At 34.4% G+C, this 27,090-nt stretch overlaps 1 protein-coding gene and 1 pseudogene across 3 annotated transcripts in view; one reads left to right on the plus strand and one right to left on the minus strand.

Moving 5' to 3' along the window:
- The window catches only part of PIK3C3 (phosphatidylinositol 3-kinase catalytic subunit type 3), a 131,155-nt gene that overhangs the window by 79,029 nt on the left and 25,036 nt on the right, over window positions 1-27,090 (plus strand). For all 3 annotated transcript variants that reach the window (XM_019751746.3, XM_088797972.1, XM_088797973.1), the window contains exons 17-22: window positions 881-1,009; window positions 1,665-1,734; window positions 4,438-4,502; window positions 6,733-6,817; window positions 11,963-12,037; window positions 26,036-26,204. In XM_019751746.3, coding sequence (XP_019607305.2) covers window positions 881-1,009; window positions 1,665-1,734; window positions 4,438-4,502; window positions 6,733-6,817; window positions 11,963-12,037; window positions 26,036-26,204 — 593 coding nt within the window. The remainder of the gene's footprint in view (window positions 1-880; window positions 1,010-1,664; window positions 1,735-4,437; window positions 4,503-6,732; window positions 6,818-11,962; window positions 12,038-26,035; window positions 26,205-27,090) is intronic.
- Window positions 16,130-16,978, minus strand: LOC148758420 (zinc finger CCHC-type and RNA-binding motif-containing protein 1 pseudogene; annotated as a pseudogene).

Genomic DNA, 27,090 nt, shown 5'->3' on the forward strand with positions numbered 1-27,090 from the left:
ATTAGGGTTATTATCATTTATTTTCCTTACTTGTCAGACTCATTTCTTTTATTTGGATTATTATAACTTTCTCCAAATTTCCATCTTGTATACTTTCTTCTCAGTGATTAAAACCAATAGGGCATATCTCTCAGAACAGTTTTCTGAGCTTTTATCTCCAAAGTAGCGGTCCTTCAAGGGGCTACTCGATGTGAGATTTTGTTTCAAAGAGAATTAATTATGTTATTTGATTTAAACATATACCTAAACTAAGTCAGAGATTTTATCTACTTAAGGGAAAGATTCTGGGGAAAGCCTACAGTTATTCCAGAATAAAAGATAAAGGTATTTGAGATTTCCTTTCATTTTTTAAAGAATAATTTGAGTCTACTAGCTGTACAGGTAGTCACATACCTGCCATTAGAAACCAGGGCTCTTGACTTTTTATCTGGTGCATTATATGCCTCACTGTTCCTACCTCCTTCACTCCAGTATGTCACTAATAATACAAGCACCGATGGCAAACACATTATCTGGCATGGTGCCAGACTCCTGACCTTGTCCAGTTTCAGATTGCCTTAACGACTCTGCAGAGCATGTGTTGCCTTTATTTGACAGGTGAGGAAACTTATCAAAGAATGTCCGCAAGACTGTCTAGCTCCTGTCTGGCAGGGCCTGGACTCCTATCCATAACTGACTCCAGACCTTGTGATTTTTACGCCATGTGGTCTTCTGACTATTACTAGCTAGCTCACCATTTTCTCCAAGAGACCCTAACGCATCTTGTTTCTTTAAGTCGTGTTTACCTGTTTACCTTGCATGTCAGCATTTTCTTTTGTGTATAGTAAATTGTTATGCATGAACTTACACCTAAACTTGAAAACAATATTTTTGTTTCCAGAGTGCCCTTATGCCTGCACAGTTATTCTTTAAGACAGAAGATGGAGGCAAATATCCAGTTATATTTAAGCATGGGGATGATTTACGCCAAGATCAACTTATTCTTCAAATCATTTCCCTCATGGACAAGGTGAACATAACCTTATGTTGGTGGGGAACATTATTTCATTTTAGAAAGCTACGGCTTAGTGCATATGCTGCGTATGGACACGGGGTATTTTTGTAACATTCAGGTACAGAGCTCAGCAGTGTCCACTTGACCTTGAACAAATTTGGTTATTTGTGTACACTGCAGAGTGGCCCTTCTGATGAGTACAAAATGAAACTGCATATGGTCTTTTTTATAAAAACTTTTTTCCCAATTAAATTCTCTCAGTGTTAGATTTAGTAAATTCCTTTCTCTTAGTCAATTAGATCTTCTTTTTAAAATCCCATCCCTGTCCCTGACTTTTAAAGAAACATATTTGCCCTCATTTCCTTTTTTCTGAGTTCTAAAGTACTTCGGGAACAGAAAAAAAAACTGCATACATCACTAGAAGGAAATCCACTGTTCATTGCAAGCTACTGACAGTGATTTAGAATAAGACAAAAAGTTTAGCATACCATCAAGTAAGTGCTTAATACATTTGATGATGAAAGTTAAATTAACTAAATAATTTAGTTAAACCTTAATATTGGTTCACCTCCTAAATCTCTTATATTAAACTGCTTATAATACTCACCTGAAAAACTGTTTCATAACAGTCTTTACATTTGATTAACATATTTTATCTTTTGATCACAAGCTGCTACGGAAAGAAAATCTGGATTTGAAGTTAACACCCTATAAAGTATTAGCCACTAGTACAAAACATGGTAAGTTTATTTTACATTGTGATTGTTTATTTTCCTGTCCAATGAGTATGCTTTTCCTATTTTAATTGAAAGTTACTAAGAATATTCGAGATTGAACTCATTTGTAGCACTGAAGACCAGTTGAGCCTGCCTGCCTACCTCTCCCTCTCTTCCTTTTTGAAACCATTAAACACAATTTTGGGGAGAAAAATTAAAACCTTTATGATGTATTTCTTTGCATTCAAAACTGGTTATAATTCATAGTACTTTCTTACTGTGTCTCAAATCATCATTTCAGAAATACTACGACCAGAATGGCTTTGTACTGTGCAATGCTTATAAAAGCCACTCATTAATTTTTTTTAGTATAGATCTATAGCATCCAAGTCTTTTTGAGATTGAATAACCTCTGGAAGTTCGGTGGAAGATTCCCTAGGAATGCTAGCCTGGTGCCTGTTGTAAATTCCGTAGTTTTGTTTCTCTTAGAGTTTCTTATCCTTAGATACCTTGGAGAAACAAAAGTACCATATTTTGCCATGTATAATGCTCACTTTTTTGCCCAGATTTGTGAGGGAGGAATAAGGATGCACATTATACATGGGTAGTACTAATTCCTTATATATATAAATGTTTTTAATTATTTTATTTATGATTATGAGTTAAAAATGTAACTCTAGAAATCAATAATGATATTACCGTATTTCTCTGAAAATAAAACCTAGCCGGACAATCAGCTCTAATGTGTCTTTTGGAGCAAAAATTAATTTAAGACCTGGTTTTATTTTACTATAAGACCGGGTATAATAATATAATGTAATGTAATATAATATAATATAATACCAGGTCTTATATAATATAAGACCCGGTCACGTTAGACCCGGTCTTATATTAATTTTTGCTTCAAAAGACGCATTAGAGCTGATTGTCTGGCTAGCTCTTATTTTTGGGGAAATAGGGTATCCGTATGCAAAAATACCATGGATTACGATAATCAGTTTTGTTGAATTTACGATGAACTTTGACGAGGAGCTCTTGGCCTCCTATGATGCATTAATATCGTAAATTTGTTACCGGTATGTAAACTTTCTTGTACCTTGTATGTGTTCTTGTGTTTCGTATTTGTTTGTTACATAAAATTTCTTGTACCATAATATGTTAAAAAATAAGTTCTGAAATTCCTTTATAATAAAAAAAACAAGTACCTAAACGTAAACAAGTAAAACTTTGAAATAAAAAATTAAAATGAATTTTTTCCCCCTGAAAGTTTGGGCCAAAAACGTGGGTGTGCATTGTACACAGGAGCACATTATACATGGCAAAATACGGTATCTCTTTTAGCTTTCCTGCCCTTCTCACTGCCACTCCCAAATCTTTTTGATGGATTAATTCCTCTTCTCATTTTCCTCTCAGAATGATCTTGTTAAAAGTGCAAATATGCTCTTTAACTGTCCTGCATAAATTGGTTTAATAGCTTTTATTTGCTCTTGGGACAAAGACGAAAAAGGCTTAGCTTAATTTACAAATTCTGGCATGGCCTGACACTCCTCCTGCTCCTGTCCGAAGCCTCCCTTTTGCCACCGTCCCCCTTGCTTCCTAGGCTTTAGCCACACTGGCCAGTTTCCATTTTCTCGCATGCACTGTGCTCTTTTAGCCTAAGGCCTTCACACAGACTGTGTGCATTATCTTTATCATTCATTTCTCCACAGCTTTACCTGTTACTTTTATTATCCTTCAAAACATGGCTCAAATTGTCACATGCCCTCTGATCTCTAGTGTAATTTAGGTCTCCCTACACTATTCCCATTCATAGTCGTTACCCCAATAAAACTTGCAAACTTGTACGGTCTATGAAGGCCAGGTCAAGGCTCTGTTTCTTACCTAGGTTAGTTCTTGCTACATAGTAGAAAAACAATACAAATCTTAAGTGAATTAATGAAGACTGTTCCCTATTTATGATATAAGAATGAATGAGACATTTCACATTCAAGAGGAATATCCAGTCTCCTAATTTGCATGCAAATAATTACGATATAAGGCTCACCAAACCCAGATCACAATTGTTTATGATCCTGAAATAGGTTTCTTCATTCAACTTTAATTATTTTTTCATAGATTTGTTGTTTTACACTCCTGTTGTTGTTTCCAGATGATCAGACTTAGGTTTTCTCCTTTGTGTTCTCCTGAATTCTATATCCGTCCCTTTCTTTTTGGTCATTTAAAAGGATTTATACTTTCTTCTCATATCATTTCTAGGAAATGGCAGAAGATGGAGTATAAAACATAAAAGCCAATGAGCATAATACAGTTTTAGGGTTACGCAATTGATATTACATAATTTTGGATTTCTTAAAGTGATTTTAAATTTGGAATGGAATGTTTTTAATTGATATGTTAAAAACAAAACAAAACTACAGCATACAGGAAGAAGAAATTTTTATGCCAGATTTTAAGACGCTTGGTCTATTACTTTGTGTTCCTTACGTACAATAATAGAAATTGGCCTAGAGAAACATACAGATTAGATCAGCTTAATTTAGAAAAAAAGTTTCCTTATAGTAACCATGATATAAATGCCAGTATAGACTTAGTGTTTACAGACCTCTTTAAGTTAGTTGTTCAGGTGTGTAGTGTATACATTTGCAAATGAAAGTTATTCTTAGCAGAACCTTTATTTGTATTTTTTAACCAATAACTGCTTAATGCATTGTGCATATTTCTTTGTAGGCTTCATGCAGTTTATCCAGTCAGTTCCTGTGGCTGAAGTTCTTGATACAGAAGGAAGCATTCAGGTACAGTATCTATTTTGAAGATTTATACAGTTCATGAATATATTCTTGTTATAAAACTTTCAATCATTATGAAAGTACATAGAGTTAAAAATTAAAGGCTCTTTTTAGTCACTCTTCTTCCTTCAAGTTTTTTTTTTCCTTTCCTTAGAAGAAAACAATGTTAACAGTTGGAAATTATCCTGTGTTAGTACTTACAGATGCTCGAGTCCTTAAACCATGCCTGGCACAGAATAGGAGATCAGGAATTAATTGGTGAACACATTTTAAAAGTTTATGGTTATATTTCAAAGAATGAAATACTATAATTTCACCATTGATGAACATTTAGATCACTTCCGGTTTTTGTTGTTATTCAGAATAGTGCTGCAGTGATATTTTTGCTTGTGCGTGTTTTGCACAATTGCTTTTTTAAGACCCCTGTCCTCCACCTCCAACCTCTTTGTTCTCCTTTAATACAAGGAAAGGCAAGTAGTTTCTCGACTAAGCCATGTATATACATCCTTGAATTTTTTTTTCTTTTTTGCATTTGAAATACATAGATTAGCTCTGATTATATCTTAATGGTTTATTTTTGTTATCTTTTAAGTATAATTTTTCTTTTTCCCTATGTAAGAAAAATGTGTGTAATTTACACAGAAAAATTGACATGTCTGAGATTAAAGATAATACAGAGAAGGGCTTGACAGAGGACATTTGCTACAGTGTGTTTTTATCTTTTTCAGGATAGAGTATTCCAGTAATTCAGTATGGAGTTTAGATTTGTAGAAAAGTATTACTCTAATTTCTTGACAAAGCAAGTAGTAGTTATTCTGTTCTTATGTTTGGGGTTAAAAGCTCAGGATCAGAACATCAAACAGCCTGGGGCTGAAGTTTTGCTCTGCAGCTTTCTAGCTATGTAACACTGAGTGACTGTTTAACCCTTTGTGCAGAAAATACTTCCTATAGCAGGCCTGAGACTACTACCTTTAGAGAGGCCTAATTGCAAGGTTAGCCTTTGGCTGGGATCTGGGAACTTGACTTTTCAGTATGTTCCCTCTGTTCCCTAACTGATACGGGTGGTTCAGTATGCCTGTACTGTGCAAATAATGTGATTTATAGCAAACATGCTTTCCTTTGAAAATTTTGATGGTTGCTAGACAGACAGTGCCTATTGCTGTAATAAACCTTAGTTGTGCTAGAGCTGTATGTTAAGACTGTGACTCCATCTACAAAATCGTACCTGTCACAGGTCTTGGGGACCCTTTCACAAAACACTTCAGGCCTCACGTTTTGCATTTATAAAATTTGGGTGATCATTTATAGTACTTGGCTCTGGGATTGTTCTGAAGATGACATGAAATGCATGCAGAGCTTTAACATGGCTTCTAACTGAAGTAAATGTTCAAGAAAGTTATCAATTGTGTTGCTATGTGCGTTTATGCTTTTGCAAAGTAATGCCAGTTTGTATATTGATTCTTGGTTCTTTGTCTGATCCGTGTGTATAGTGTAGCTGTGCCTTAGGTTATTTTCATCTTTAACTTTAGTAGATAATTAAAAATTATTTTCTAAAATAGTTGTACTTCTTGTGTTTCTCATTGTTACACATATTTGCTTAATCTTGGTAGTGTCACACTTCTAAAGTTTGGTAATTTATTGTGGTTTTAGTTTGCCTTTCCCTTGTTCTTACAATACCTAATACAATTAAACACTTGTTCTACTGTATTGTTTAGGGAATAATGACAAGGAAAAAGAATGTCTGTACATGTTCAGTACACATGCAACATAGTAGCCTTAACTACATAGTACACATTAGCAACAAGGTAACATTTTCCCCCTGAATATTTTCGCTCTGGGGTTGGTTGAGTCAGGGGGTATACAACCTGTGGAAAGGGGTGCCAACTGTAATTAAAAACAAACTCACTCACGTTCACTTGCAGGAGATAGATGAAACAAAGTGATATATTGAGTATAGAGATATAGCCGTAAATTTATTTTATATAATGTTTTTCCTGCGGCACAGAAGTAGCAGCATATGAATAGTGTGTGTGTGTGTGTGTGTGTGTGTGGTCTTAGCAGTCTGTAAGCATAGCATTAGATTGATTCCAGAGGAATATGCTTCCTAAAATCTGCCTTCTATAATTACTGACTAAATTTTGGATCAGACACCCATGGTCATTATTTACAATTTCAAAATTCCAGTGTGCTTAAGGATTGTATTGAATTTGTAAACATGTGAATAATAACTTTCCAGAACTTTTTTAGAAAATATGCACCAAGTGAGAATGGGCCATATGGGATCAGTGCTGAGGTCATGGACACTTATGTCAAAAGCTGTGGTAAGTTTTTCAAACTACTACTTTCCATTGATATGTTAGAATAAAGGAGTGTCGGCTGTCTTGATATTGCCGTATTTTTATACGTGTTGAACATGTTAAGATTTTGTCTTAGTCCCTTCTGGCTTCTATAACAAAATACCAGAGACTGGGTGTCTTATAAAAAACGGAAATTTATTTCTCACAGCTCTGGAGGCTGGAAGTCCAAGATCAAGGTACCAGCATGGTCAGATGAGGGTCTTCTTTGGGTCGAATACTTCTTTTTGTATCTTCATGTGGTGGTGGATGGGGCTCATTACCTAATCACCTCCCGGAGGTCCCACCTTATAGTACTGTCATATTGGGCATTAGAATTCCAACATGTAGATTTTGGGGGGACACAAACATTCAGACCATAACAAACTTAAATACTCCATATGAAGAGTAAAGAATACAAAATATTGATGAAAGAAATCATTAATGTTTTGATACAATGGTAATAATGAGGTATAAATTCTATTTAGTTTTTAATGCATGTATTTTTGTAATCACTTAACTATTTTATCATTACAAGTTATCTCTTCCTGGAAGCTGTTAATTTTCCCCTACATTTTCCCTGTGTTTGAGTAATTACGATTAAGTAGACTGCGGGAGAAATCTCAGTCAGCAATATTTATGCTTTAGCTAATTCTCCAGAGGTAAGATAACCGTGTTGTGTTATGAAGGTGCCTCTCATGGTATTTTTAGATTAGTACTTACGGTCCCTTCCTGGAAATAAATAAGTAGCAGCGTGTCATAGGGATTAATTCCCATGTGTCTGTCCTCATGAAGTTTACATTCTAGAGAATTATTTTTTATTTTCTTAAAGTATTCTTTTGTTGCCTTTTTTTTTTTTTTAAGTATATGACTAGACTGTTCAAGGTAGGGTAAATAAAGGAGTTGATGATGGAGTTGAGCCCTAAATGTTATGTGGTATATGCTACTCTTGTTTTATATTAATATTTATTTCTGTTTATGTCCATATTTTTACCTGTACTGGAGCAATCAAAGCTGGGGGAGCAAGTAGAGGCTCTCTGACATATAACAAGTATATTTAAAGTTCATACCATTTTATGTTTATACATTACTTTGTTGTACATGACATTTAAGTTGTTGTTTTTTATTAAAATATATTGGGGTGGCAATGACTAGTAAAATTATATAGGTTTCAAGTGTACAATTCTGTAATACATCATCTGTATACCACATTGTGTGTTCACCACCCAGAGTCAGTTCTTCTTCCATCACCAATATTTGACCCCATTTACCCTCTTCTACCAACCCCATCCCCACTTACCCCCTGGTAACCACTAAACTATTGTCTGTGTCTATGAGTTTTTGTTTCTTTATTTGTCTTGTTCCTTTGTTGCTTTCATTTTTATATCCCTCATTATGCCCCGCATATCAATGCAGTCATGTGGTTCTAGACTTTTTCTGTCTGACTTATTTCGCTTAGCATGATCATCTCAAAACCCATCCATGTTGTCACAGATGGCACTATTTCTTCTTTTCTTATGATAGAGTAGTATTCCATTGTGTATATATAACACATCTTCTTTATCCATTCATCTGCCAAAGGACACTTTGGTTGTTTCCATGTCTTGACCACTGTAAATAAAGCTGCAATGAACATTGGAATCCATATATCTTTATGGATAAATGTTTCCAGATTTTTTGGGTAGATACCCAGGAGAGGGATTGCTGGATCATATGGTAATTCTATTCTTAATTTTTGGGGGAACTTCCACACTGCCTTCCATAGCGGCTGCACCAGTCTGCATTCCCACCAACAGTGTATGAGGGTTCCTTTTTCTCCACAGCTTCTCCAACACTTGTTATTAATCATTTTGGTGATAGCCATTCTAACCGGTGTGAGGTGATATCTCATTGTGGTTTTTATTTGCACTTCTCTGATTAGTGATGTCGAGCATCCTTTCATATGTCTGTTGGCCATTTGTATGTCCTCTTTGGAGAAATGTCTATTCAGGTCCTCTGTCCATTTTTTAATTGAATTGTTTGTCTTTTTGTTGTTGAGTTGTATGAGTTCCTTATATATTTTGGATATTAGCCCCTTATCGGAGGCGTTGTTTGCAAATATCTTCTCCCATTGGTTGGTTGTCTCTTTGTTTTGTCGATGTCTTCTTTTGCTGTGCAGAAGCTTTTTAGTTTGATATAGTCCCATTCATTTTAGCTTTTACTTCCCTTGCCTTTGAGGTCAAATTCATAAAATCCTCTTTGAACCCAAGTTTTGTACCTATGTTTTCTTCTATGCAGTTTATTGTTTCAGGTCTTATGTTTAGGTCTTTGATCTAGTTTGAGTTAATTTTTGTACATGGTGACAGAAAGTAGTCTGGTTTCATTCTTTTGCACATGGCTATCCAATTCTCCCAGCACCATTTATTGAAGAGGCTTTCTTTTCTCCATTGTATGTTTTTTAAAAATGTTTTCAACAAAGGAGCCAAAGACATTTTAAAATTTTTCTCAGTGCTCCTGTGAAGTAGTATTCTAGATTATTTTGAACCCCATAATTTATTCCCAAATTTACACTTGATGATACATTTTTGGCTGAGAGGTATAGATAAAATGTATTCCTAGGAAATTTGCAAACACTAAAATAAAACGTGTGTGTATGTCTGTTAGAATCCTTTATGTTGTAATTTCTCATTTTCACTAAAGAAACAGAACATGTGTTACATGTCATTATGTTTCTCATAAAAATGATCACATAACAGTGTAAGACTAAAAAAGAGCATTGAAATATTCCAGAGAAAATGTTTCTCTTGTCCTACTCCCTCTTTCTCTTCCTCTGTATTTTTCCTTCCTTTTCTTCCCTCCCTCCCTGCTTTCTTTCCTTCCTTCTTCTCTCCCTGCTTTTTTTCTTTCCTATTTTTTTCTGATTTCAAGTCTGTGTTTTCTATGCTCTGAAAAATTTACAGATCATGTAAAGACTGGTAGGTCACTCACATGACAGGTAGTTTATGTTTTTCAGCTGGGCTTGTCAATGATGTCACCTGGCCTTTTTGATGCTGGAGCTTCTCAGACCTGGGTTCTAAGAAGAAGTATTCTAGGAGACAGGAGAGGGAAACGGTTGGTTCTGAAGGCCTGGACTGGAAGGCTGGTGCTTTGTCATTTCTGTCATATTCTGTTGGTCAAAGCAGTCACAAAGCCTTCCTGGATTCGTGGGGAAAGGAGTATAGTTCCCACCGTGAATGAAAAGAGTTTTAAAAAATGTGCGGTCATCTTTAATTCACAACAGCTAGCTTTCAGTGCCTTATTAAGTAAGATGTTTTGCATACCCTCCAACAGTTACCTTGTTTTTTTTTTTTTGCTTGACTTTCAGATAGTCACTGTAAACGTTTTTACATCATAAATCTATTTAGTGAAGGAATGTTTATTTTTTTCCTGTTTGAAATATAAGTACACATAAAGAGCCTATAAATATTGACTAAAATTTGAAAACTTTGCTCACTGATTAATTTCCAGAACATTATGTTATGGATCCATGCAAGTGAATCTGGGAAATATAGTCTTTTACCGAGGCACAGTCTTGCCGCATAAATCCTGGTTTTGTTTTGTTTTGTTTTGTTTTGTTTTGTTTTGTTTTGTTTTGTTTTGTTTTGTTTTGTTTTGTTAAGTATAGAATAGGCTATTGGGTAGGCAAACTATTAGTCCCTGACATACTAATATATTTTGAGAATCACTGATTTGTTTGCAGTCAACTATAACTGTTTTGTTACAATTAAGTAAAAATTGTTAGTAGACTAGTGATATGATTAGAAGCATTTTTTGAATGGTAGTATGTGATCTACTCATTCTGTAGATTCTATTCATTCTGTAGATATGGATATATTTTGAAATATATAATATATAATGTTCTCTGCAATTAGAATATGGTTATTTATTCTAAACAAATATACTTTAGCTTAACTGTCTTGTTGAGTATCATGCCTATCAAAATAGCCACTTTGGGGAAGAGGAATTATAAAATGCAAACATGGCATGAGCAAGGAATTCAGAGTCAAACTTAAATTCAAATCCCGACCCATTGACCTTGGACAATTCCGTTAACTCCTGGAGCCTGATGTGTTTCATTTGAAGGATGATTCTAATACTTAAAGGGGTTAATGATGATGAAAATAATGTACCTCACTAAGAGCCTAGCCTTCAATAAATTGTATCTGTGTTTACTAATAATTAAAAATTACTCCAATGATTCTAGCATCGCTTTCATCACTTTTGGACTTCTGGAATGGCCTTCAGAACCTGAGTCCAACGAACTTGAATGTTTATTGAATTTAGACAGGATTAATTTGGTCATTTAACAGGTAGTCCAGTCTGTTCTCTACATATTGGCTGAAATAAACATGGTTTTGTAAATACTGCTGTAGTCACATGTATGTTTGCAAGTTGTATTTGTTGTCAGGTTACTAATGGGAGAAGAAGGAAAGAAAAAAAACAATCTCTAAATTTTGTTTGATAATTTTGAACACATGTCAAGTTTCCAGACTTTTCAGAAGACAAAGATGAAAGAATAAAGCTTAGAGCCAATAACACTGCCCCTAGCCCTGGTCATATATAATTTTTCTTAATTCTTTAGAAGGTTATGGTGTGAACTATATAAATATCTTTACCACTCAAGTGAATTCATTTTTTTTTTTCTATCTACTTGTGCTTCAAGATTCTTTCTCTCTTTTTTTTTTTTAAACCCTGCATATACTTTTATTGTCTTGTAGACAACACGGTTGTGGTCTGATTGAGTCATGTATGTTTCTGTAGACACTCTTTTTCACTGTCATCATCAACATGTGTCCGATTTGAAATGAGAGTGGTAGACTCATGTTATAATTAAGGTTCCTGAAACCTAATTTAACTTTTGATACAAGTGACTTTTATAGGTTGACAAAATTCTACATGATATTTTTTGTTGCAAATAATTTATTTAGTGTCTCAAGTGATATACTCTTCATAGAGTCAAAGAAGATTACAAGTTTGATTTCAGAATTTAGATGAGAAATGAAAAATAGTAGTAAGCAAATTGAAATTAAAGTAGCACAAACTGCTTTTATATTCAGTGCGATGTATAACCTGATTTGCTTGTGGTTTTCACAATTTTTTGAACTCTTATTGCAGCTGGATATTGTGTGATCACATATATACTCGGAGTTGGAGACAGGCACCTGGATAACCTTTTGCTGACAAAAACAGGTAAGATATAAAAGCTACTAGTAGATAATACATTTTATACGGCATTGATTTTTCACCTGGGAATCTACTGAATAACAAAATTATTTGCATAAGTGAAGATAAATCGTACAGTCTTAAAAGTCTCTTTAAATGGTACCTTTGAAGGGCATCTGGGAGAAACTCCCACCCTTTGTAAGTAAGTAATCCTCTAGATGACTATCTGGCCCTTGCTTCTCATAATGCCTTTTTTGGTGGAAAGTCCAGTCTCTTACTTACTGTACAGCTCTAGTTAGAATGTTAAAGTGTTCTTTCTCCTATTAAACCCTCATCAGACTTAACTCACTTTTACCTCTATCTTTAATTCTTTACTTTTCCATGGAGTAATCATTCTCTTCCCCTTTCTTCCTGATAACTCTGTGGCCCTGTGGCTTTAAACATCATCTCTGGACACAACAACCAAACTACAGCTCTCTAACTCAATCCATTTTAATCGCTTCACGCTGAAATGTGCAATCGCTTACTTGAACTCTTAATTATATAGGTAGTTGTAAACGTTGTTCCCTTCCTCCACCAACCTGCCTAAAACCCGCTCCTCATCTCGTTGTCCCATCTCAGTAGTAGCTTTAGCAACCCAGTTGTTGAAGCACCAGAGTAAGGAGTCAGTTTTCAATACAACCCTTGGCCTCATCTCACAATATTGAACTTACCAGCAAATCATGTCTCCGCCTCACCTCCCAAATAGGTCAAGAAGTTACACTCTCTTCCTTTCCACTGCTTTGACCCCATTTGAAACCACCACCATCTTTTGCCCAAACTATTTGAATAAACTCTGACTCTTCACTATGGCAGCCATGGTTTGTCCACACTTATCAGTCTGAATGTTTAAATGTCAAACCACTCTTTCCTCAGCCACGTGCCCTTGTTTCCTCTTCCTGGGAAGCTCTTCTTTTAGATCTTTGCAAGTCTCACTTTGGTGATTAAAATTCTAGTGGCATTTCCTTAGGGAAGCCTCTTCTAATTCTCCGATCTGAAATAACATATACCGGCCACCCCACCCTGCCCTTTACTCTCTATTTTGTTTTCTTTATACGACACATCACTAGCTGAAGTTATCTTTTTTCTATAATTCAATAAATATTTATTGAGCACCTACTGTGTGCCAGGTATTGTTGTAGGTGCTGGGAATACCAAAATGAACAGAGCAGGCAGAAATCCTGACTCTCGTGGCACTTGTTGATTTCCTATCGTCATCTTCTCCCATTCAGCATGCACGTTCCATGAGAACAGGGACCTTGTTCACCCAGCTTCCACCATGCCTCCAGAACCTTGAACTTGAACTACAGCTAGCCATAGTGTTTGATAAATCAGTGTCGCATTAATGAATGAATCGATATATCTGCTCTTGGATGTAGGCTTTTCTTCCCTGAGCTAAAGAATTCAAGTTTTTTCAGCCTCAGAAAATAGATTTTAAATTACTTAATTAAATAGTCTCTCAGGTAAGGACATTTTCTGTTTTGTTAATATTCCTCCCAAATTGTGACACTAAGGATTTAACATAATACTAGTGGGTAGTGTAGTTATTAATAGAATAGCCCTGTTCATTCACACAGTCTGCAATTTCTTTGATTCAATTTTAAATAGCTAATGTAAAAAAATCATCTGTAGTACAGGTGGTTCGTGGGAACCATGTCTGTGTCAAGGCGAAGCAATACCTTTCATAACCAAGACTGAAGGAACGTAATCAAATTGCCCCGGAGGTTCTTACCTAATTCACTAGTTTAGCAAAGGATATTTATAAAATGTTACAGTGTGTTTGGAGAGAATTGTAATTTTCAAGAAGTTTTCCTGTGTTACTTCCTTAGCTCTCTTTTTGGTTGAATCTTCTAACCATGTGTATTAGGTTACCAAAGTGATTCCATTTGTTTCTATGATTTAATCATTTTATAACCACAATGGAATTTTTAATATATAGAGTAGCATACATCTATGGTGTTATAGTCACAGGTCTTACTTGTGTTTTCTTTTGGAAATTGGTAAGATAGAACTTTTCTGTTGGACTTAGAACTGGTGTCGTATGTGTGCTGACGCGCATGAGTGCGTGCGCGTGTGAGTGCCTGTGTGTTGATGAGGATATTTTAAGAGTAAGATTTGGAATGAGGAGTCTACCTAATCTATTTTTGTGGCCCAGGTCCCAATTACCTTGTTTTATGGAAATTTAATTATAAAATTTCAGAAACAGAAGCTTTAAGTTTCTTGCTACCAGTTTTCCACTAGAGGGTGCTCCAAATTTATCTTTAAAAACAAAACTTACCTTAAAATGTGCTAGATAGGAGGCACATTTTCTTTTAAAATGCCTTTCTTTGTGTTATTTTTTCCTTAACTGCTTTGTAATGTTTCATCCAGGTGTATCATATAGTTAGCATTTTAAATCTTCACTAGGATAAATGTTTTCAATTTTCAGGTTTAATTTAAATAAAATTAGATTATATAAGGAAAGTGTGATTCTGTCAAGGCCAATGGAATTATAATGCATTCTTCAACTTTTAGAAATTTATGGTGATTAATTTGCAAATATTTTTTATCTTTGGTTATCTTTTACTAACAGTCCATATATTTCAAAGCAGTTTTGTTATATTAATTACACATAAGTGGTAAATAAACTTTTAGACAACTGTTATATATTCAAAATGAATTTTAAACGTGGTTCAGTGCAAGAAATACATGTCAGTGCTTGTACCATGAAGCATCTTCCATTGTATATTTTGGGATCATTGTACCTTCAATAAAGACTGTAACATTGAAAATTTAGAACTTTAGGTTATCTTATGTAACTGTACAGTCGTCTCTATTACTGGAGCTTTTTGTTTTGTTTTGTTTTTTAAACGAAAAATAACATTTCTTCCATTCTTCAAAATACAGCATCTTTTGTCTTCTGTTCTTATTTGCCATTTTGGGTAGGTTTAAAGTCTATGCCTCTGCTTTGGATGAAAGTGGTTTGGAATTGGAATCAGAGTTCCACTGATTCATCTGTGTTTGGTTCTCTGGTGTGAGAGATAGAACAAGGATAAGAGACACCCAGTTTTCATTTCACTGGGGTCTTTTGGGGACTTAACCCCAATACATTGTTCCACCCTGTAAATATAGATGAGACAGAAAAGGGTCAGACTGAGAAACAGGAGTGTGTAGAGGAAAATGCTTCACTGAATCTAGAGAATTTCAAAATCTGTACAGTGGTAGTGTGCAAAAATGTGAAATATGGGTCTCAATTACAGTTTTCCAAGAAATTGTTTTGCCCGTGTTTTATTTGGTTTTCGATACTTTTAGCTTGGTTGATGTTTTCTTCATTTTGTACAGCAGAGGGTGCTGTGTGTCCATCATAAATACAACACTCTAAATTCCTTTGTCAGTGTATTTTCATGTGGTCGATTATAACATTGTTTTCTTGAAGCAAATTTGGAGTGAATGATATTTCACTTACTAATGCATTAATATAGCATTATTTAAGCACGAAATCATAAAATTTAAGTTGTGAATGTGATTGAAAAAATGGATTTTTTTCTGATGTCTTTTGAGGAAGCTTTAAATTTATTCAGAATAATCATTTGTGGCAGGACTCAAATGAAACACGATTTGGGTTTATCCCAACACTTTGGAGACAAGTTCATTTTTGAAAATCAGAGGGGTGGGGGAAGACCAATGTAACTGAAACACTTGTTCATTGTTTTTTTTGTTGTTTGTTTGTTTGTTTTGTTTTTTTTTGTTTTAAAGATGAAATTTATTTTAAAAGTCCTCTTGTAAACCAATCAGACATGAATAAACTTTTATAATGAAACAAACAAATCTTTTTAACATCTATCTTTTTTCTTGGGATGACAATAGCATTACTATGATAGTATTTTGTTTTTTATTCAAATAAACTGTTTTCAAGATTAATGGTTATTAGCAAATTTTGATTTTTATTGCTCTGCTAAGGCAAGATAGAAACATGATACTTTAAATTTCTTTTCAATTTCCTCTGAACTATTTTATGGTAAAAAATTATTTGGTACTAAGTATTCTTATGCTTAATTCTTAAAGTAATTTTTAGTCCTAACTAAACTTGGTACTCCAAGATATTAAAAAAAAAAAAAATTAAACAATATTTACATAATAAATACAATTTTAATCACTAAGTTCCTCCTCATCACTGAAATATGTGCTTTTCTTTATCCTTGGTCGTCTAGAATCATCTGATGTTGAGGGACCCCCTGAACTGGGTTTCCATTTTTTTTGTTCTTCTTCAATTTTGACTTGCTGGAAAGCTATGGCCTGACTGAGACTGTCAAGAGCAGGATCTTCCCCTTCATCTTCACTTTCTTCTACTTCTTCAATTTCTTCTTCTGGTTCAAGGATTTTCTTTTTTTTCTTTTTCTCTTTCTTCTTTGGAGGTTCACGTTCTCCAAGCATATTTTTAGGACAGGCATAACTTAAGTGTCCACTTTCCCCACATTCATAACACTTAGATTTATCAAAGTAGTTTCGTCTTCGGATGAACTCAGCTGCTCTTCCATTGTCAATAGCAATGCTTGCTTTTATCACTCTACCAAATAACTGTTTGTTGTTTATTGCCCTGGTACAGTTTTGTGCAGAGTCTTTATCCAAAAACAAAATAAATGCAACCCCTTTACTCTTCCTGGTATCTTTATCTTTCATTATAGTAACCTTTACAACTTTGCCATACTTGGAAAATATCCGATATAAGTCATTGTTGGTCAGGGAAAAGGGCAAGTTGGATACATACACTGTGCTTTTACTTGGGGCCAATCCACCACTCATGTCTTGAGGTGGGCCAGGCCCGGGAGATCAGAAAAGCGCGAACCCTCGGCTCATGTGGTGCTCAACCACGGCTATTTCTCACCCCTGGCAGCGGCCTTGGTATCACGAGTACTGGGAGGGGGTCAGGGGCCGCTGACGAGACAGTAGCGGCAGCAGTGCCGCTTCCGGGCTCTCCTTAGACCCAGGCCCCGGATTGTTCATTGTTTATGGTTTACAAACTTTAATGATAGAATGAACATATAAAATCAATATATAAATACCTAAAAAACGTTCGCAAATGAAAGCAAGGAGCTAAGTATCTGTAGTACCTGGAAAGTTAGTTGTAGGTCCTAAGTATGGCCCTTCTAATCTGAATTAGTCTCATTTGTATAGTGGGAGGAATGGTGGCCTTTTTGTCATGGCATTTCAGAGTAATACTCTGAGCCTTTTGTCAGAAAGCTCAGAGTAAAGAAAAATAGTCATTCTTATTGTTATCCTAATTGGAAAAAAATTTTAATGCTTCCTATCCTAATCTTTACCTTACTTTTATATGAAATTGGTTCATTTCCTTTTTTAATTCTTAGGAACATCCCACATAGGTTAATATGTCAGGCTCTAAAGTCAAATTCTTTGGGTTTAAACTGCCCTGCCACCTTTGGGTGACTTTGCATAAGTTATCTAATATATTGACTCAGTCTCTTCTGAGTCAATATGTAAATAATAATAGAACGTCTTTCCTGGTGGTATGAGGGTTGAATTAGATACGTAATATATTAGAATTTTCAGTGATTTTGTGGTACTGAGCACATACCGTGTTTCCCCGAAAATAAGACCTAGCCGGACCATCACCTCTAATGCGTTTTTTGGAGCAAAAGTTAATATAAGACCTGGTCTTATATAAAACCCAGTATTATATTATATTACATATTATATTATACCTGGTCTTATACCAGGTCTTTTATTAATTTTTGCTCCAAAAGACACATTAGAGGTGATGGTCCAGCTAGGTCTTATTTTCGGGAAAACGGTAGCTATTATGGTTTTGTTCGTTTGTTTTGCCATTAAGAAATAAGAATGCTTTCCATTTTTGACTTATGTGGCTGATATTTGGAATCGTAATTTTAGAGATAAGATCATTAATTTATTTAAAAAATTCCTCTTTCCCACCCTAAAAGCCAAACTTTTTTAAGTTACTGCTTTTTAAATTCTCTTTTGAGTGGCTCTTTATTTCAGTAGTATAAGAAGCTTTATGTAAAAGAAGGCAGTCAATTTAATCATTAATTTAATGTTTCTGTGTTTTAAGGTAAATTTTGATATTTTAGAAACGTACTTTGTTTTTCTTTTTTAGTTGCTTATGGTGTTCAAAATCTTCTTACATAGAAGGAACTTAGTTACTATTCAAATGGTGCCTCCTTAGCTGTTTGTGTTTAAGTTATTCAGTTAGGTAGATTATACTATAAAACCTAAAAGTACATACTTATTGTCTTAATGTGCTTGTTTATTCTTTGGGAAATGAGAAAAAGGGATATAAAAAGTTTTATGTATTTAGTAAGCACCCAGTAAGTGCTTTTAGAATGAATAAATGAACTATTTTTTTAATGTAATTTTTATCCACTCTTAGGATTTCATGAAAAATCTGTTTCTTGTCTCTCTTGTTATTATAGACTATGGACAGACTGTTATTTACCAGTTTAATTGTTTTTTTCTCAGTTGATGTATGCAAAAAAGAGCCAGAAACATACGACCTTCCCTTTTTATCCATAAATATGTTTTTAGTCTATTGATCATTACTTCAGATGTTTAAATAAGGAGGAGGACTTTTCTTCATGTGAACGGTTTTCTTTTTAGACATTATTTAAAATCTGATCTTTTGAAAGTTTCTTGAATATTCAGTATTAAGAAGTCAGTCTTCTCATGGTTACTGAAACCTTATGATAAGGAAAATGTAAATGGTTTTTGCAAGTGGGCTTTTTAAAAAAGTTTGTTTTAAAGAAGTCTGTCTAAGATTCCTTGTAATGCTGGTTTGGTGGTGATGAACTCCTTTAGTGTTTTCTTGACTGGGAAGCTCTTTATCTGTCCTTCAATTCTAAATGACAGCCTTGTTGGGTAGAGTAATCGTGGTTGTAGATCCTTCCTTTTCATCACTTTTAATATTTCCTACCAATTCCTTCTGTCCTGCAAAGTTTCTGTTGAGAAATCAGCTGAGGGTCTTCTGGGGGTTCCCTTGTAGGTAACTAACTGCTTTTCTCTTGATGTTTTCAAGATTCTCTCTTTGTCGTTAACATTTGGCATTTTGATTATGATCCAGGGAATCATTTCATAGATTGTGTAGATGCCTGACCACTGCCCTGTACACCTGAAGCTGAACAGTTATAACAGTTATTGTAACAGTTATATATGATGTCAGAGGGGTAGTACTTGGGGAGAGAGGGCTTATCACCCTTTGTGAGGGGTGTAAATATCTAATCACTATGTTGTTTTGTACACCTGAAACAAATATAAGAAATAAAATTTTAAAAAAGGAAGTAATGAAAAATGATTAGGTGCTATATTCTGTGATCCTAAGAATGTAGAAATTATGTCATGAGAAAATAACTTAGGCTGACTCATGAAGAAGGTATTGCAAATGGACAGTCAAATGGAGAAAAATGCATTCTAGTGAAAGCCCCAGTAGCTGAAATAAACAATGTCTTTCCTGCTAATATATAGGCTGGTTAAATTGATCTGAGGTCAGATAGTGGAGGGAAATCATTCTGCCTCTTTTTGGATCACCTTTCATATGGCAAAGCTTAATTCAGTCATTGAAATAAAATTGTAGATTTGAATATTAAATTTTTTTGTGTAAGTTTTCTTATCAGGTGATGTATTCCTTAATGCTGGGTTGACACTGTGTTTTGCTTTCCAGTGAACAATTTGGGGAAAAGGTAACTTTTGATGTCCTTTAAAGCATTCAAAGTTCAACTATAAACTGGCAACCATAAACCAGATTATTAAAAAGTTGATACATTTTCTTAGTAACCCCTAGAACAAAAAATGTGTCAAATTTTAAGGTAATATGGTTGTAAATACAATACAGGGTAAGTGTAACCCTGAGTTCATTTAGCTAATTCATCTTGCCACTGTGTCCTCCACAATGACCTAAGTGAAGTTGAGAGTTGTATTAGTCAGTATTAAGTAGATCAGAAGCTTAAGTTTTGGCCTGTGTCAGTACCACCTGGAGAATGAGTTAAAATAGACTGATGGGCTCCAGGTTCAGAGTTTCTGATTCAGTAGATACGGTAGGACCTGAAAATTTGTTTTAGTCTCAAAGAAACTATCCATAATTATCTGAATAGTTATTAAAATTATTTTCCCTTTTTAAAATTTATCTATTTGGATGCTGGATTCTCTTCTTTTACTTCAATCGAAACTACATATCATAATGGATTGATAAAAGCAGCAAATAGGAGAATCCAGCTGTCTTCTATAAAGCCAGACATTAAAGAGATGAGCAAAAATGTAAGACAATGACACTCTTCCCACTAAATTATTTTTTTGTTTTAGAAAAGTTATTCTTAAAAAACAAATTATGTTAAAATCTTACTGACTTACTAGTTTTAAATTAATTAATACTTTTAAAAGGTCCCGAGACCAAAATATTTTAGAATTGCTCATTGAAGGCCATTGTTTTTCATCTTCAAGGGGTTACTATTCTGCTTTAGACATTAAACAGTTCTCTAGAAGAAAAGAGTATTTCAGGGGGAAAACCTTCAATGGTTAATGACTATAGAAAAAATATATAACATTTAAAAATTTGTTTTTTTCTTAATGGAAATAGACTGTATAGTCATATATATGGTCTTGTAGACATGGTTTGTCCCCTTTTCATCAGTTAGCATACTTTTGTCACTGTTCATAAGAAGCCATCTTAACAGTTGAATGTGAAATAATAAATTATATGAAACATTTAGCAGATAATTGGAATGTCTGTACTAATCTGTACTTACGTATGTCTTATTCTGTATTATTCAAAAACTATTGAAAAATATTTCATCATTTCTATGCTTTTAACTATAATTGAGAGATACCTGTAACCAAGTATATCATAAGTATTGCGGCATTGGGAATGTAGGTACAGGGAGCATTTTTAATTCCAAAAATACAGGTTCCATTGTATCAATAAATAGTTATTCGCCACCATCTTTGTTTCTAGGTTTTATGGTAGGACAAGAGGAACGATGCAACATTCACATGAGATAGAAAGGCATTTTTGGAAAAATAGTAACATGTCAGGTTGTATACAGAATCACTGGGAGAATGGGAAACTTACTCTGAAGTTGAGTGGCAGGAAGAATTTTTTAATTTGGGAATTTTGTCGGATTTTCAAAACACTAGGGATGGAGTATAGGAAACAAGAAGAAAGTCAAATAGATGTGGAGTAAGCAGAGGTCTGAAACTGGAATAATTAACAATTTCAAGATGGTCGCATTTAATTATTAGATAGACAAAATGGAAATTTAGAAAAACTCTGCTATGAAATACTGTTAATTTCAGCAGTATCTATTATCTTTAATCCTAAAACTACAAATGTCTTGAACTAATTTTAGAAATAAGTTCATGTCATTTATGCAAATAACAGGAAAATTAAATTAACTCCACTTATTCCCTTTGTATAACAAGTCGGGGACATAAGGAGGAATTTACAGTCAACATTCAGTTTGTTTTATGTACTCTTTACCTCTTGACTATTTAAGGTAATAGATTCGAATAAGACCACACTTCCTGCATTACTTAATTAATCATTTCTTCTTAATTTCATGAAGTGCACTTTAAAAGTCCTGACAAGTTTTATCTATAGATATTAACTTTAAAAGAGCCATTCCCTTTGGTATATAAGAGGATAATTTAAAAAAACACACGTTAATAGCCTCTTTTCAAAATACATGACTCTTCGACTTGCAAAGTATAATAATGGTTTCATTGTTAGGTACTGCATTTTTTATACCTTATAATTAAGCAGTAATCCTGTTCTTTGAGAGTTTTCCTATAAGAAGGATAGAAATACACTATTCATTTGTAAGCAGTGGTGCATAACTGACATTGGAATTCCAGTAATGCCTGTAATGAAATGAAGAAAAGTGGGGCTGAGTTTCCTATTAAATGCATAGAACCCATTAACTAAAGCCATGTGTGATGACTGATATCATTTGATACTAGGATAGCGTGGCTTATTAAGGGTGGCAGTTTTGAATTAAAGATTGGTCAGATAGGTTATCTACTCAAGTGCGAGTATCCTTAGTAATTATACTGGAACAAAGCAATGTTATTTAAAGAAATAAAACCAAAGGAAGTTTATCTGTGCCTATAATAATGTATGTTCCTCATCTCTTTACCTTTGGAAGAGTAGAATGGTGTTTGTCTAACAAGGTAGAAAATAAATGGGGACTCCAGAATGAGAGTAAAGCACAAAATGAAGTGCTTAGCTAGTTAGACAGAGGATACGCGTATAGTTGAAGTCAATGAAATCCTTAATAGAAGTTGATAATGGACTTTTCACCAAATTCAACGATAACATATTCCTTTAAACTTAAAGAGATTAGGAGATGATGCTTTCCCAGTGAGTCCGACAATTCTCAAATTCTTTATTCTAAAACTAATTTCTCATCTTTTTGGAATCATGGACTTCACATGGGAATTTGGTGAACTCTGTGGATTTTCCCCCGAAATTGATTTCATTGTGTTTAGAGACCTCTGAAGCCTATTTGGGGATTCTGAAAAGGTGTTTTTCAATCTTGAGTAATACACAGAACTGTTTTCAATAGAAATGAATCCCCCTGTGTTGGAATACTGTGTTTTACAATCTTAAATGTTTGCAAACATAAAACCTGATTATTAACTTTTTGTACATCTACTCTTACATGACTGTAAAATAAAAACAAATTTATAAATTAAGTCATGTTACAAATGGCTTAATTTATTCTAACAATAGTAATATGACAGAAGTAATATTGAAATTAAATTGTCACCTGCAGAGTGAATTTGAGTTCAGAGTGCTGTTAATATCATATCCCACATGAATATTCTTACAACACTTTTCTCAACTTGAACTACTTCATAACCTCCATTGTTCAGGATGCTGTCATGTAATATCAATTCTGCTTTGGTTAGTATTAGCCTAACACAATTAAAGTAGCTTTGCTGTTTGATACTAACCCAGTGAAAAGCACTGAAATCACAGGACACTACCAATTAGTAAAGCGGCATCCAGATGGTCCAGATTTGGCCTCTTATTATTTTTATTGTAGATCTTCATGGAAATGAAGACACAAAAAATTTTAAAACAAAACTTTTCATAAGAATGTTCAGGTTTCTCAGTGTTATTAAAAGTTATCTAAGTTGTAAACGTAAAATTAAGATGTGATTGGTTAAATAAATGCAAATTAGCCATATTGAGTACTCCTGTCTGATAGGAACTATCCTAGGTTTCAGAACTATAACAAAAATAAATAAAAGAAGATTCTTGATGATACAACTCTTAATTGTTCATTAACAGTTTAGTGTAAGGGAGAAAGATAAGTAAACAAATAATTTTAATATGCGCTTAGCTAATGTGTTTGAGTAGAAATAGGTGAGGTAGAAGCTTCATTAATAACTGCTTACGAAATGTATGCAGATTTAGGTAGCTCTAGTGTGAGCTGGAGGAACCATTTAGCAAAGCTGTTAGTGCCTTTGTTATTTTTGGAGGGGTGGGGAACAAAACCATTTTCCAGTTTTCTGTAGGTTCCTTGGTATCTTTCTAATTATTATTTCTTCGCATCTTATGTCCCCATTTGTCATTTACTATAATAGATAGATCCATTTTCTTAAAAATTCTTAATGGAACTTTCACCAGTTCTCTATTTTGAATAGAACATTTAAAGCCTATATAAGCTTTAAAAAAAAAAAAAAAAAAAGACAGGAAGACAGGACATGGTTTGGATAAATCTTGTTTTCAGGGCAGTGGTTCCATTGGCAATGGTTACTTTTTTTGCAGCTGGCTGATGGTAGTGGTTAAATCTTTGAATACTTGTTATATAAGCATTCATATGTAAGCTACTGTTTATGTGTGAACACTATGTCCCAAATTTAATGCAACTTCTGTCAACTCCAGATAATTTGCAATCTAGTTTTCTTTACTGTTGTGTGAACATAGTCCCAGTATCTATCTTGAATTTTACTTTAATTTCATTACTGCCTAAAATTTAGACTTTTTTTTTTTTTTTATCAGGCCTCGGTAGATTTTTGAGTTCTTTCTCATTTTCAAAATATATTATTTAGTTTTTCTTTGTAAGAAAGATGCATGAAAGCATTGCAAAAAATAAGATTGCTTATACCTTTAACATTTAATTTTATTAGTTACTGCCAGTTGTGATCTCAGGCATAAAGGACATATAAATATCAATTCAGTATATTTTAAACATCTTTAAAATTGTAGTTATTAATACTTATATCGAATGAAGTTCAGTATTTAAAATATTTTTTTAAAAAAAGTAATGTTTGAAGTATTTAAGATAAACATTTTCAATCACATTTAAGAGACCTGGTCAGTAGATATTGAATAGCTTGATTTTAGTTTTGTAGTCAGACTAAAATGGCTTTTTTCTCTGAGTTAGGGAAATAACTTCTAAAATGGGGCACGGCTATAGCTGTAGCCACTCTTGACTTAAGTGAGGTTTTCTAGGTAGTTATTTTGCTTGACAGACCCATTTATAACTTATTTGGGAATAATGACAGCTACCATTTAGACTGTTTGCTGCATACCAGGTACCATATTAAATATCAGATAGGTCATCTCTTTTAAGTCTGCCTTATGAAGTAATTATCAGTATTAACCTATTTTGCAGTTTAGAAAGACTAAACCAATTGCTCAAAGTCACGTGCTTGATCAAGTGAGACGTGGAGGTGTCAGTTGTACTAAAGTATAGTTGTACTACCGGCTCAGCGTGCCTGTCTGTGCAACGCTATTGATCTTTGGACCTAGGACTTCATTACTACAACCAGAGTCAGTTCCGTGCCCATTGTTTTATATTTCCCCACAGTGATCTAATGATGGAGTATAAAAATTCACAGAGAAGAGTAATAATGTTCAAAGAAAGAGGTAGACAGAAGAGGGTATAGGTAACATCTGAATGGGTATAATCAATATATATAAATATTTTGTAAGATAGCAGAAGTGTGCAAAAACCCAACACATGCAGCTCAGGAAGAAAAGTTTTTCGCTGGTGACCATTGAGGAGGAAGGAAAAAGGTAAGCTTCTCAAATACGCGATTGAGGATTGGTTTCCAGATGAAACAGGTCATAATGTATTACAAGGTAAACAAGAGTGGGCAAGTTGGCTTTTTAAATGAATTCATTCCTTCATTCAACGAGTGCCTACTATGTGCCAGAAACTATTCTGAGCTTGGGGATACAGCGACACACAAATAGGCATATAAGTCCCTGCCTGCATGGATCTTAAATTGTAGGATCCTTGGGGTTGCTTTTTGTGTTAAAACGTATGGCTACTTTATACCTACCTGTAAATCACAAGATACTTTATGAATTCTGTGGTGAGTCATTCTGTAAAGTGAATGATCCCATTCTTGATATCTGGTCTATGAGTTTAGGGTGACTGCTCCAGGGTTTGTCTTCATGGGCGCAGCAGCTCTACTCAGCTCTTGCAGATGTGACTATCGTGCTTGGTTTCTTAGTCTGAATTTAACGAGTGACACATGTTAGTTAGAAATGGTTTAGATGGAGCTAACAATGTAATTTGAAATTTGGAGGATTTTTTTGGTGGGGGTTTGGGGTGAAGAATGGTAATAAGTTAAAGGAAGGATTCGTTTTAAGAATACTTAAAAGAAATGGCCTGCTGTATGAAGGGTAGTTAGCTTAAGCTTCGGCATGAGAGATTTGCTGCAAGATATTGTTTATGGTAATACCTTGTCCAGGCTTTGGCTGTCTCTGATTGTGGGCATCTAAAAGTAGGATTTAAATTTTTAAATTAATGTCTCTGTGGGATGATGTTAAGTGTAATTTCATCTGAATGAATGTGGGTTGAAACGAACTAAAATTTGCTATGAAGGCCACTCCCAAGCCTGGGGTTAGAGGATCAAACAATTTGGTAGACTTATGAAGAGACACCACTTTACCAATTGTATGACATATCCCCTTCCCAGTTCCTTAAGATAATTCTGGAAACAAATGATTTTCTTATCAACATCCAGGCAAACTCTTCCACATAGACTTTGGATACATCTTGGGCCGGGATCCAAAGCCTCTTCCTCCTCCAATGAAGCTGAATAAAGAAATGGTGGAAGGAATGGGGGGCACGCAAAGTGAGCAGTACCAGGAGTTCCGTAAACAGTGTTACACGGCTTTTCTCCACCTTCGAAGGTAAGTTGATTTGCTTGACATAGAGAATTTTGGTACATTCATTTCATAGAGCAAGAAAAATAGAGTTGTTCAAATGTATACATTCATTAGCGTCATTCTTTTTCAGAATGACATAGGCAACAATATTTCTTAATGTACATTTGATGTCTGTTTTGATAAACACTTGGATATTAAAGGAAAAAAGATAGAATTTCTTGTTTTCCCATTAATTATCTGATTGCTAAATCTCACCAAACGTGAAGCTGGCATTACACAAAATTAAGCAGATGGAGGCTTCAAAATCAGTGGATTGAAATCATTTTAATAAAATATACTGTGTTCTTTGGCAGTGCTGGGATAGAGAAAATGTTAAATAGCTTCCTGTCATTCAGATCTCCCCAAGGCCAGCCTTGAAGGGTTGTAATCACCAGCTGGGTTATTTTTCTTCTCCCTAGCTGAGTCCCACTTCTTTATCAATGAAGCATTTAGCTTATTTAGAGTGATATCAACACAGTCATTTTTATTCCTTAGCACTGTTATCAGCCTTCGTTTTGTTTGCTCATCAGGAGCATTTAGAAGTTTGTTAAATGAATGAAGAATAAACGTTACAATGATTTTGTCTCTCTTTAGCACCTCATCAGTCATTTTACTAAAAAAAAAAAAAAAAAATGTTGGGTTTTCTCTCTCTCTCCTTTTTCCTCCAATGCCACGATCTGTCTGCTTCCTTCATCCTAGTTTACTTAGGAATGAACATATATCGTCAGGAAACAAAAAAATTTTGTTTGTTAAATTCAGGACATAGCTCTGATGATTAGTCAGAAATGACAGGATCATTTGTCTCTAACTCCGTTTTCAACCTAACTCTTCAAAATGGATATTCTTAGTCTAGCTGAAAATCCCAGCCTAG

Source organism: Rhinolophus sinicus, chromosome 4, assembly GCF_057876585.1.
Source record: "Rhinolophus sinicus isolate RSI-liver-muscle chromosome 4, RSI-T2T, whole genome shotgun sequence".
NCBI classification, from domain to species: Eukaryota; Metazoa; Chordata; class Mammalia; order Chiroptera; family Rhinolophidae; genus Rhinolophus; species Rhinolophus sinicus.